Source organism: Danio rerio, chromosome 1 (assembly GCF_049306965.1).
Source record: "Danio rerio strain Tuebingen ecotype United States chromosome 1, GRCz12tu, whole genome shotgun sequence".
Lineage (NCBI taxonomy): Eukaryota > Metazoa > Chordata > Actinopteri > Cypriniformes > Danionidae > Danio > Danio rerio.
This window is the reverse complement of record NC_133176.1, coordinates 34,187,479-34,201,607: the sequence shown is the minus strand read 5'-3', so window position 1 is coordinate 34,201,607 and position 14,129 is coordinate 34,187,479. Positions and strand designations below refer to the sequence as shown.

Genomic DNA, 14,129 nt, shown 5'->3' with positions numbered 1-14,129 from the left:
GAGGACACATGTCAACACAGCGGAATGAACCGCCAATCTATCCAGTATATGTTTTACGCAGCGGATACCTGTCCTGCTGCAGCCCATCTCTGGGAAACATCCATACACACTCATACATTCATTCATTTTCTTTTCAGCTTAGTCCATTTATTAATCTGGCATCGCCCTAGCGGAATGAACTGCCAACTTATCCAGCATATGTTTTACACAGCGGATGCCCTTCCAGCTGCAATCCATCTCGGGGAAACATCCATACACACTCATACACTACAGACAATTTAGCCTACCCAATTCACCTGTACTGCATGTCTTTGGAATGTGGGGGAAACCGGAGCATCCGGAGGAAACCCACGTGAACGCGGGGAGAATATGCAAACTCCACACAGAAATGCCAACTGACCCAGCCGAGGCTCAAACCAGGCACTTCCAGGCACTACCTGCTGTGCCACCGTGTGTATATATGTATGTATGTATGTATGTATGTATGTATGTATGTATGTATGTATGTATGTATGTATGTATGTATGTATGTATGTGTGTGTGTGTGTGTGTGTGTGTGTGTGTGTGTGTGTGTGTGTGTGTGTATCGCCATTATCTGCGTTAATGTGCTGCGCAATATAAAAAACACATGTCTTACACATGTCTTAATTCCATTTCTGTTTAGTTCAGTTATGACTTTAGTCGGATTAAGGTCATACAAAATTGCTGTTTTGGACTTATGTAGGCCTACAGTTCAAAATTAATGTTTAACTGAATAAACTGTTAGTAAACACAAGTACATCTTATAGAACACAATTTATTTTCATCACCAATTTCATCACCAATTATTATAGTAGAACAGATTCTCAAGCAGTTTGTGATGCATTTTGGAAACAGGAGATGAACCCCTGGTCTAATGCGCCACCCGTTCTCAAAAACGTATTATTTGGGTAGCACACATATTCTGAATGCCTTCGGCAGAATTAAAATGAGTAAATCCGAGTTTATCTAGATAAAAAAAAAAAGATCTTTGCCAACCTGCATGTATATGTATATGTATATATATATATATATATATATATATATATATATATATATATATATATATATATATATATATATATATATATATATATGTATATGTATATATATATATATATATATATATATATATATATATATATGTATATGTATATATGTGTGTGTGTATATATTAGAGGTGTGAACCTATACTGGTCTCACGGTTCGGTTCACGGTGCATTGATGATGCTTTCCATATACAGCGTTATATTTTAGAGGAGAGGCTATAACAAGCTGTCTGTATAAACACACAGAGACACAGCACCACACTGTCTCTCATTCAAACACAAACATAGACAGCACCAAATAAACAAACACACGCACACACACACACGCACACACACTTAAGCCCTCGCAACAGGGAGAGCTCGCGAAGAGCGGAGCAGAAAAACGTAAAAAATAAGCACTTTTCCAACGGTCCCTTGCTGAGAGCTCCTCTCAGCGCGAGCTCTCCCGGCTAAACACATATTGCGAGGGCTTAAACGGAGCAGTGCTCATAGTGTGGAGCGAAAAGAAAGAAAGACAGCTGTGAAACATAACCAGCTTTGTCTTTTTGTAGGAAACACACTTTAGATCTTTTTAGGGTAAGAGGTTTTTGAGTTATTGCCGTCTGTAACTGAATGTGTGTGAAGAATATCGAAAACAAAACCAACTGAACCGCGCTCCTTTCTGGCGCCCTCCTGAATATACAGCGCCCTTAGCATTTGCCTATGGTGCCTATGCCACGGACCTGCCCTGAGTTGGCTGAGTGTTGTAAATACTCGCGCTCACCTCCCTCGCGACAGAGCGCATAGGAGATAAATGACGTCAGTACATAATAACCGGTTATGATTATTACTGAACCGATACCAAATTGTCCACGTCTGAAACGAGAGGCATTGTGAAAAAAAAATACATTTGCACAGTTACATTTGAAAAAAAAAGTGTCGATTCCAAGATTTTCCTATCATTTTGCAAACTGGCACAGTCTATGGGAAAATACAAAGTTCTATACTATTCCAAATAGTCCAAGCAGCTCTAAAACATCCTTGCAAGAAGACTCTCCTACATAAAAAAGCTTATCGGTAAAGATGTAGGAGCAAAAATACCAGTGAAGACATGCAAAATTGCAATTATAGGAAGCATTTTATTGCTGTAATGGCCACTAAATGTTTTCTATTGATTATTGAAAAGGGAATGAATAATTTTGGACACTCAATTTTGTTGATCAAAGCTAAATAAAAGCTGAGAAATGTATATTGTTTCACAACGATGCCTCTTTTATATTGTCTTATTATCTTTTAGGAGAAGTCTGTGTCATTTCTGGTAAAAAAAAATACAAAATACAAAATATCCACGGTCAATCAGCAAGTTTCATGCAGGACAGAAATCTGCAAGATAAGCTACTGTTGTGATTGCATCCAAAATAAGAATTTAACAGCAAAGAAAGCACTGTTAAAATTGTATCTGCATTATAAAATGATCTCATCTTCAGTTTGTTGTCTGCCCACATTACAGAAACAAGCAAAACGGGTTCACACATCTAACCGTACACCACTTGATCTTTCACATCACGTTTACCAACAAATAAATTTACACTCGATTTAATCTCTTAATCTTGTGTTCCTCTCAATGTATGTACAATCGCAGTCTTAAATCAGAAAGCTCCTAGACAGCAATCATAAAATGGCGGAATCATTAAAGAAGGTGACAGGGCAACATGCACCATTAATGAATGTTGTTTAATTAGAGAGCAGCTCATCTCGTATTCTCCTGTCGCCCGCATTGTGCTCCAGCTAGTCATGTTACTGCAAATTCAGCACTTTCCTTGAGCCACAAACACTCACACACACACATTCAGACACAGAGAATTACCCTTTGTAATTACAAGTACATATTATGATATTAGTGTGAATGATTTATTATCAGCGTAAACAGAATTGCTGTGTTAATATTCGGCGCATCACATTTGATGAGGATAATGAATCTCCTGCATAATTCATCAAATCAGCTGCTCTTCCATTAGTGAGAGATGTCTTTATACTCCAGCCAACTGACTTCGACTCAATATTCTTATTTTTTTAATACCCAGTGGTCAGGGGAAAGATTAAGAAGAAGGTTGGTCCTAGATCACTCAAAGGGGAAAGGCTCTCAGCTATCGGACAGAAAGGGGTTTTTTTTTCTGCTGACTGAGCCGACTGAAGTAAGCCCTTATACTGCAAACTGGAAAATTAACATGTTCCACTGGGCTTCAGCCTAGTTTCACATTAGATGTGCATTATATCAGACACAGTATTTAGTGAAAGGCTGAAAAAGGGCATGTGGAACAGTTTTTCATGGTTGGCTTTAATTACTGATTGCTGTGATGTGAGATTTAATGTTATTTTTTCAATTATCCAGTAGCATTAACGTTTTTCCAAGTCATTTTTCAAAGTTTAAGGTTTTATGGCTATGCTTTATGGTGTTTTCATGAAAATAATGTTCAACAAGGAATCAATAACTTGATCAGATGATATTAAAGGAATTTATTATATTATGAAATGTCTTTTGAACTGTCTATTCATCAAAGATTAAAAAAACGTTTAGGTTTCTACTAAAATGTAATAATAATAATAATAATAATAATAATAATAATAATAATAATAATAATAATAATAATGTAAAATTAAATTTCTATATATTTATAATATATTATAAATATTTAAAACATTATTAATTTATTTAATTTACTCACCCTCAAGCCATACATTTGAGATTCATATAATGTAACAGCTACCAGCACTTTTTTTTATCCTTGGCTTGTGTGTGTGTGTGTGTGTGTGTGTGTGTGTGTGTGTGTGCGTGTGTGTGTGTGTGCGTGTGTGTGTGTGTGTGCGTGTGTGTGTGTGTGTGTGTGTGTGTGTTTGTGTGTGTATGTGTGTGTATGTGTGTGTGTGTGTGTGTGTGTGTGTGTGTGTGTGTGTGTGTGTGTGTGTGTGTCTGTCTGTGTGTCTGTGTGTCTGTGTCTGTCTGTGTCTGTGTGTCTGTGTCTGTCTGTGTGTCTGTCTGTCTGTCTGTCTGTGTTTTGCCTTTAAATTAAATACTTGTGGGTGTTTTGCATATATACTTTTTTGACTCTCAAAGCCATTGCGGTTGTTATTAATCGCTTTATTTTTGTTGTTAATCACGATTTTATTATTCACCAAGGATCAATGATTAAATCTAAAAATCTATTTTAATGCTCTACTGAAGCCAAAAAAATCATAAATAATTAAATCAACTACATCTTGGGTAGCCTGAAAGCGAGTAAATCAAAAGCAAATGTTCATATTTAAGTGAACAACTGTTTTCAGCATAGTTAATACTAAGCAATGTTTCTTGAGCTCCTATTCACCAAATAATAATGATTTCTAAAAGATCATGTGAAATTGCAAACTGAAAAAAATAATGGCTGCTAAAAGTTCAGTTTTGCTTCCAGAGGAACAGCCTTTTGAAAGGATGGTCCAGAATGTATTTTTAAGGCTTGGCTGTGCTTATAAAAAACATATTGTCATCATGCTTCATTTGTAAAAAACGACTGTCATATTTTCTAGATCCTCTGAAAGCCTGCTCCCAAGAGGCTCTGAATGGTCAGTTAACATAGTGTACTGTGATTCACAGATCAGCTTCATGTCACCAGGAAGCATCACGTCCGGTCACTAGCTATTTATTTTTTTATAATTCTGCACGGGGTGTGTGCGCGTGGTGAATGTGCGTAACATAAAGCATTTGTGATCTCATTAACCCAGATGTATTTTTTTGTAGTCCCAAAACTTTGTTTACTATAGACTTTGCTAAGCTAGCTCTGTTAAAGCTAATGTCTACCTTTGCATTGAACTTTGATCATATTACATTCAGAGATGTTGCTTTATGTTCACACAGCTACATTACACATGAATTAAAGATTAAAATTTGACATTGTAGTGGACCACCTTTTAAACGTTTTGAAATTTAAATTTAAAATAAAACTGTTATATTAAATTATAGTATTTTCACATCATTTTTTATTAAATAATACAGACTTGATGAGCATAAAGTTTTTTTTTTAATTGACAGAATCCAAACTTTTGTACTGTATATCCCTATCAGAATCTTTATTAATTAATTTGTGTTGTGCTGTTCTCAGCGCTCATCCAGAAGCGGCTGAAGAAGGAGAAGAAGACCAAGAGAAAACTGCAGGAGGCTCTGGAGGTGGAGTCTAAGAGAAGAGACCATGCTGAGCAGACGCTTCAGAGGACAACTTCCTGTGAGAGATCACCCATTCACAACGGTAAGAACGCGCACACACACACAAAAGAAATAAAATATATTACCAGTTTTGTAGCACGTTTCAGATGACAAAATGACCAGAGGGCGCTGTCTACCTCTTCCTGAATCTGAAATATGATACTTATGGCTCGTTTCCACTGACTGGTACAGTACGGTACAGCTCGGGTCGGTACGGGTCACCTTTATCAGACTTGCATTTAAACTAACAAGGGTACCCTTTTGTTGGGCGTGGTGTACAAGAGAGAGTTTCAGTCGACGCCATTCTTGCTCAAATTAATGTCAACAGTAAAGCTGTACAGGTCGTTCACAAATCATATGAGAAGCACTTCTCACAAAACACATGCTTTATACACATAAATACTTGTTTATAAATGTTTATTGCTAACTTTTCTATGAACAGGATTTGATTAATGACAGTGCAAAATACTCTACTGTAACGTCTGCAATTATATAAAATAAATAAATAAATGCAACAAATACGAACACATACAGCCCCTTACGGTCTCAGATATATTACCAATTACAGAAAAACTACACACCACAGATATTTAGTCCTTATTTGAGTTCAAAACACAAGTAATATAGCCCACAGCCAGCGCAAACCTCTCATATGTGTCTGTAATCTTCACCAGCACATGTAAACTCTGTTAGAGAGTAATTCTATTATTTCCAGTTCATAATAGTCCAAAAGGCGAAGATAATCACGGCAGTTTGTTTGCTGAAACAATTTTGATCCTGTGTTTTGTCGGGCTTCTTCTTTTTTTCGCACTTCACTCTCGTGTTTGTCGTTTTCTTTCCGAATGGATCAGATGACGGAGACACCGATAACCATGCACACGTTATTATCATCAGCTCTTGAAGTTCGTTATATTAAATATAACTTAGACGCAATTGCGAGCTACCGAAAGAAAACTAAAATCGCTCACTTTTAGACGGGCTCGTAAAGCAACAACAGGACACGGACGATTTTTCTTTTTGGCTTTGTGGCTGTTCATCAAGATGACAACAAGGTTTGTTTGAGCTCAGGTCGTCTATGGCTCGTTACTATATGCATATAGAATTTCCATGTAATGTCTCAGCTGTGTATTAGAACATGGTGGTTCCTTTGTTTTCATTCTGTCTAGCTCTACGAGCTTGTGGCGTATCTCTGTAACCCATCAGTGTTCAGCTGCATGTGTTGCTCCACCTTTTGGGACCCTTTTTCGTCTTTGGTACTCTTTCGAAAGGGTGCCGAAAAAGTGGTATGGTACGGTTCGGTTTGGTAGGCTTTTTGACAGTGGAAACGACCATAAAGGCTTACCAAACTGAACCGTACCGTAATGTACCAAACAGTGGAAACGGGCCATTAGAGTGCGTTTTGTTATATGTTTCCGAGACAATGAGAAAGTGAGTCTTGTTGTAGAGATCACCTAGTGAACCACTGACCCAAACCCTCCCTAAACCCATCTAATAGACCACATGTTTTCAAAAGCTAAGAATAGAGAAAAGTATATTTAGTTTGCACATAGTTTTACCTTGATTTTAAATTGCTTTTTTTTTTTTTTTTTTAAGTCCAAATAGAGATAGACAGGTGAGGTAAACATGTTTGATTACAGGTCATAGACACCATTAAGCTGTTTTATGGTATTGATTTGGTTCTGTGCAAAGAACTGCATGAAAGGAATCCTTTATTTGTGGATAATATGTCCCTGTAAATATGATTAGTGTGAAATGAAACAAAATTTGTTGGCATCATCCTGCCCTGTAGCATTCATTTTTTCTAGAAACATCTGTTAAACATATGTTGAAGTATTTTTGTAGCCTGCAGCCTGAAGTATGTATTTCCAATGAGCCTGTGTTGTCACCTGTTTTGATGACACACTCACTCACTTACTCACTCACTCACTCACTCACTCACTCACTCACTTTCTCTCTCTCTCTCTCTCTCTCTCTCTCTCTCTCTCTCTCTTACTCACTCACTCACTTTCTTTCGGCCCTGGGGTTGCCACAGCAGAATGAACCATCAATTACACTGGCACATGTTTTACTTGCAACTGCCCTTCCAGCCACAATCCAACACTATCAAACTATTCTTAAAATAACTAGTTTGAGCTGACCATCCAAATTAAAAGTCTCTGTTAAAAAAAGAATTAATTAGTTAAAATTAGTCAAAAATGGACATTCTGCTTTAATTCACTCATTCTCCATCTGTTCCAAAGCTGTTTGGGTTTCTTTCTTTTGCTGGAAAAAGCAATTCTCCTCCATAATTTGTTTTATTCATTATATGGATGTCAAAGGCTGCCTTTTCCATTCTTCTGAACTTTCTTTAGAATATCTTGTTTTTTATTTAACAAAAAAAAGAAACAGATAAAAATGAAAAATCACTTAAGTGATTAAGAAATGAGCCAGAAATGAGCGCGGTTAAGTTGGTTTTGTTTTCGATATTCCTGACACATTTAGTTATATCGGCAATAATTCAAAAACCTCTTACCCTAAAAAGATCTAAAGTGTGTTTCCTACAAAAAGACAAAGCTGGTTATGTTTCACAGCTGTCTTTTTCTTTTTTTTTTCCGCTTGACATTACGACCACTGCTCTATTTAAGCCCTTGCAATATGCTTAAATAGGCTTAAATTACCTAAATGGCTTAAGTGTGTGTTTGTGTGTTTTTGTTTGTTTGTTTGTTTGGTTGTTTTTGTTTGTTTGGTGCTGTCTATGTTTGTGTATGTGTGTGAATGAGAGACAGTGTGGTGCTGTGTGTCTGTGTGTTTATACAGACAGCTTGTTATAGCTTCCCCCCAAAAAAAACACTGTGGTCAAGGCACCATGATGCACCGAGATATCGAATTGAACCGAATCAATAGCATGATAATCGTAACCGAACCGTGAGACCAGTATAGGTTCACACCTCTACTAGTTATGCCCAGTGACAGAAGCTATGTTTCCATCCACCTTTTTTATGCACATTTTGGATATGTGCATAAAAAAACGATTGATGGAAAAGCCATGATAAGCTTTGAAAAATAAAAAAAAACTTATGCGCAATACTGAGGAGGATAAACTTTTTATTCGATAAGAAAAGATGTGCATAAACTACAATGGAAACACTTTTACCGCACAAACTCCAGCATGCGCATTAAAAAGGTCATATGATTTTGTTATAAGAGATCATGTGATGATAAATAATGTGTGTGAATGGATAAACCAGCAGGCTGAGCACATTATAAAACATCTGAAATGTTGTTTTGATCATTCTAAAACACCTTACCATTTCAGTATTAATGTTATTATATTAATAATAACCTCCAAAATCAAGAGCGTCTGTGCTCTGCATATGACACCTTCAAACGCCACCGTGCGTTCACTGCCTGTCAGGATTGCCTTCTGAGGCGCAGTCATTTTTTAGATGAAGAAAAGATTGATGCAGCTTCTCCTACTGCAGCAAATTCAGTTTTTACTGTTGATATTTGGCACCAGTTAATCAGGAAGTGACTATTTTGTTCGCTCTGACTCGTTGGATGGAAATGCAGCTTTATTCGCACATCTTTTTTGCGATAATCCAGTTTTGCTCATAAAGTTCATTCGCATTTTGGATGAAACATAGCTAGTGATTTATTTTTCTACAGCCACTAATCTGTGGTGGTTGGTCTGATGACCACTTCTGGTGTAATTGGTTTACTGTGTGCAGCACATGCCGGATATGAAACGCCCATCAGTGCTTATCAAGGCTGTGTTAAAGCAACAAGCAACCAAGCAACAGTATATGTGTGAGCCCAAAGCAAGAACATGTTTATAAATCAATGTAGAAACACCAGCATATTGCTCTGTTCTACTCGTAATCCTAAGTCCAAATAATAGTAACGACATACAGTTAGTATTAATCAACTCAACTGCAAAATTTGAACTACTTTGAACCTTGAACGCAGCACTCAAACCATTGAAATAAAAAAGAATGGATTCATAGTGCAGTGCTTCCCTCAACTGGTATAAAAGCACAGCTTATGAGAGAGAGAGAGAGAGAGAGAGAGAGAGAGAAGCTTTATACACAGTGCACTGTCATATTTTAACCTCAGCTGGGTGTTTTCATTCACTTAGATATGTGTTACACACTGCATAGAAGGTCATTAAAAAATGAATAGGGGCTCTGTAATTTTCACATTTTAGGCATAAGTTGCAGATTTCAGAAAAGACTTTTAGCAGATAAATGTGTAAATGAATGTGTAAATGACAAAACAGCCCAAACACAGACATTTAAGTTAATACAACTTGCATTACAATCATCTCAGGTCTCCTCATCTGCTCCATCTCTAGCTATACTTTGAATTTATCTTTAGAAGAATTGCTATTTTGACATCTTTATAGATATTAGGATTGTGTTGCATTTGTTGTTTAAAGTGTAATTACCAGATACTTGTGACAAATAATTCATAACCTCATTTATAACTCTTTTCATTTTAACAGACTCTCAACAGGAATTGGAGACAATCCATAATACCAGCAAAACAGACACTGAGAGAACAATACAAGGTATGTTTGATTATGTGTCTAGATGTCATTGTTTTTCACCTGTAGTCTTCATAAACAAATAACCATAACAGAATCTAGAAATGTTTTTTCTCCCAAACACATGAGCTTAAATGAATAACACCCTTTGAAAACCATATCTATAGTTTTTTATATTTACATTTTTTACACACCACAGTGAGAATGAACATGAAACTATATGTATTGTCCTTATTTACAGGATTGGAAATAAAAAGGCCAGATTTTCTTTCATAATTTCATTTTCATTACATTATTAGATTTCATTCAAGTCATTGTATTGTTTTGATTTAAAGAACTGTTGCACTTCATCAGTACATAGAGAATGTAAGAAAATAGTTAAAAGCATGGCTTACCAAAAAATAAAAAATAAATGAAAATTACCTCACTATTTGTTCTCCCTTTTGTGGTTTTAAACCTTTATGAATTTCTTTCTTTTGTTGAACACAAAATAAGATATTTTGAAAAAAGTTGGTTACTAGAATCCATTGCCTTCTATAGTAGAAAAAACAAATACTATAAAAGAAAATGTGAACAGCTTTCTTCAAAGTATGTTGTTTTGTGTTCAACAGAAGAAAGAAATTTAATTAGGTAAATAAGAGAAGAGTGAGCTAATCATGACAGAATTATTATTATTATTTTTTGTGTATTATCTCAATAAACTGCTCCTATTTGCTCTTACATGATGCAAAGTACATCTGTTGTGTCTCCAGAATGTGTCTGTAAAGTTTTTGGTCAAAATAACCAGCAGATCATTTATTATACCATGTTGAAAATGTCTCTCTTTTTTTTTTTTTTTTTTTTTTGGTCAGATGGAATTTTAGCTGTTTAGCACCTGTGACTAAATGCAAATGATTAGATGTTATTTTTTATGAATTTCTAAAGCAGAAGATAAAAAGAACAAACATAATACTGATTTATTTTCACAGGATTAACATTGATCCCATAAACACATAAAAACATTTAATAAAGTGCCTGCTTTAATGTTTTAAAATCTCTTTGTAAAAAATAACTTTTCAAAATATTGTATAAATAATGTTCTATTGTCATTCAGCATAAAACATTTGTGTAAAAAATGTACCTGCACCTGCAACTTGCACTGGGTAAAATATATAAAGGAATAGGGGATCATACTAAATTTGACTTTTTTTAAATAATATATATTATTATTGGTTCTTTCTTACAGATGAACTAGTGATTTGGACGTTTGTTTTGGGTTGTTTTGGTTTAAATAGTTTTTTGAGGCTCCAATGTGATCTTTAAAAATATTTTTTTATGTCATCAAATGATTCGTATTCTAAATTTTCTAAATTTACTTTGACTTATTTCATTGCAGACAATACAACAGTGTTCCTCATGATTTTTTATAAAAAAAATAAATTTAACAAACATATATTCCAATTTTGGTTCTTGCAGCACATTTCAAAAAAGTTAAAACAGTTAAGCATTTACCACTTTGTACTGTTGGCATTCTTTCTCACAAGACATTTAGAGTTTGAAAACACCAAGTAATGAAGAGTTTTAGGTGTAACATTTTTGTGAAAATTGAGTTATTGACATATTTTTTTATTTGAAGACCTTGTTAAAAAACAAATGTTACACACATACTGTTTGCTATATAATGCAAAAACTTTGAAACTCAGTATCTCAAAGTCATTCGGAATGCAGATAGAATCTTATAATTCTAAGGTGATGATTTTACAATTCAAAACGTGCCACAGATTCATTATTGGAGACAGGTCGAGACTGCAGACAGGCCAGTCAAGTATCTGTTTCCTCTTCCTCCGCAGCCAGGACTTTGTAATGTGTGTAGAATGTGGTTTTGCATTGTCATGTTGAAATATGCATGAGTGTCCCTGGAAAAGAAGGCAGCGTATTGTGCTCTAAAATCTCTATGTACCTTTTAGCATTTATGATGCCATTACAAGAAGTGCAAGTTACCTTTGCCGAGGGTACTGAAATAACCCCATACCATGACACAACCTGGCATTTGGACTTGTTCCGGTTAACAGTCTGGATGATCCTTTTCTTTTTTGGTTCAGAGGACACAGTGTCCATTTCTCCCCAAATTACCTGAAATTCTGATGCATCTAACCACAGTACACGTTTCCATTCTGCGATGGTCCATCCCAGATGCCTCAGAGCCCAGATAAGTTGCCTCTGGACACTATTAACGAGGGCTACGTTTCGGCACAGTACAGTTTTAACTGGCATTTGTTGATGTAACTATGTATTGTGGTACTTGACAGGTTTGCAAAAGTAGACCCGAGCCCATGTGGTGATATTGCTTATAGAGGAATGAGGATTCTTGATGCAGTGCTGCCTGAGGGATTGGAGATCACAGTAGTTCAGCTTAGGCTTGCGCCCTTGTCCTTTACACACTAAAATTGCTTCAGATTCCTTGAATCTTTTAATTATATTATGCACTGTTTAAGGTGAAATATCCAAATGTCCTCCTATCTTTCTACATTTCAATAATTTTCTCACGTACTGTATTTGTTGGCAAACCGGCATTCCTCAGCCCATTTTTGTGAGACCTTTCTTGGATGTTTTCTTGGATCCTTATTTAACCAATTTACCGGATTACCAGCCCTAAATTGCTCCTGTCCCAACTTTTTATGGAATGTGCTGCAGGTCTGAATGACAGGAAAGGATGTATATTTACAAATTAAATGAAGTTGACCAGACAAAACATATTTTGTGTTCATATTGACTTCAATGAAATACAATACATTTGGAAATCACTAATTTCTTTTTTATTTGCATTTTCCATAATGTCCCAACAATTTCTGAGTTGGGGTTAATATAATATAATATAATATAATATAATATAATATAATATAATATAATATAATATAATATAATATAATATAATATAATATAATATAATCCCTTATCAGAGTATGAAACACTGAGACTGAAATGAAATGCCAGTGAAGCAAATGGTGAAAAAAGAGAAGAAAGAATAAAGACAAAAAGGGGGAGCAGTAATTAATGGGTCCCTTAATTGTCCTCATGAAATATTTGCATGGGCATAATTTACATAATCTGCATGTTGTAATTAATCTTTCAAAGGGTTTGCTTTCTCTTTTCGTCTTGCTTGAGAGGAAAAGGAGGGAAAGGCTCTCTCTCTCTCTCTCTTTCTCTTTCTTTTTTTGTGTTCTTTGACATTTATTCAAATACTGCATCTTCTCCCCTTTCCAGTCCTTTCATCTCCCTCTCAATCCACATGTTAGAACATTATGGATTTGTCCGTTCATTATTTGCTGCTTGTGACTTCATTCATACCAGTTTTTTTGTGTGTTCACAGATGGAAGGCTCTTTCTAAAGTCCACAATGATGTACTGAGGATTGAAGATGAGGAGTAAATGCATTCAAACTGTACAGAAGAGCCTGTAGTCAATCGTCTGGTAAATAACGTCTGCAATTCTGCTGTAGGACTGACGGAAGACAAGGAGGCAGTTTTATAGGTTGATGTCAGTGTTTTTGAGGCACAAGGACTTGACAAGATTATTATGGCCATTGAAAGTCAGCTTTTAGTAAGATAAAGCGTGAGCCGAGATGAATGAAGAAAATGCTATCACAATGCACACCTGGTTGAAAAACCATGTTTCCAGGGGACTTTTTGCAACACTGAGAAGTAAAAAAAAAAAGAAAAAAAACATTTTATAATGCATTTTAAGTCTGCCTGACTACATTGACCTATTAAATATTCAAATTTGCCATTTTGCATTTCACATTTGACATCATTTTTAAATCATCATTTCCTGAAGAGAGAGCGATTTCAGTTTCTTTGTTTATTTATCAAATATAGACACTGCATTTAAATATGTATTGTGTATCTGTCTGTTATTTCAAAAAGAAGGCTTAGCTGTCCAGATTTTTTTGTTGTTGTCATTATTGTATATGGGATCATAGCAGAAATGTCTCAAAATTCATCAAGTATGTACATAAAAGTGTAGACATGCTAATGTGCATTGTACGCTGTAGATCTAGCAAATCAATACAAACGTTTTTAATAAGATTTCTTGTATCTTAAGTTATTTTTATTTTATTTTTTATTCAGTTGGCATATTATTATCCTACCCGACATGGAGAGCATGCTGGCATGTCGTTACTTCTGTCCTGTCCATCTGGAAAACAATAAAGATTTTTTTTCCCACATACTTTACAAGGGAGATGTTTCAAAAACTGACTGACCGATACTTTTGCAGCTTCAGCAGCAGTGCAGTCAAATCTAAAGCTCTAATATTTATTGTTCTTGTGTTTTATTCTGCTTTTTAAA

The 14,129-nt window shown here is 35.4% G+C and overlaps 1 protein-coding gene across 2 annotated transcripts in view; it reads left to right on the top strand.

The window, feature by feature from the left end:
* dachc (dachshund c) overlaps nt 1-14,129 on the top strand; it is a 103,079-nt gene extending 88,950 nt beyond the window's left edge. Inside the window, exons 9-11 of one of the 2 annotated variants that reach the window (XR_012402899.1) lie at nt 5,183-5,576; nt 9,301-9,829; nt 13,155-13,486. Coding sequence is in view for 1 of the 2 variants with exons in the window: in NM_001045236.2 (NP_001038701.2) it covers nt 5,183-5,326; nt 9,764-9,829; nt 13,155-13,192 (248 nt within the window). In the remaining variant the exon portion in view is untranslated. 2 annotated transcript variants of the gene reach the window in all.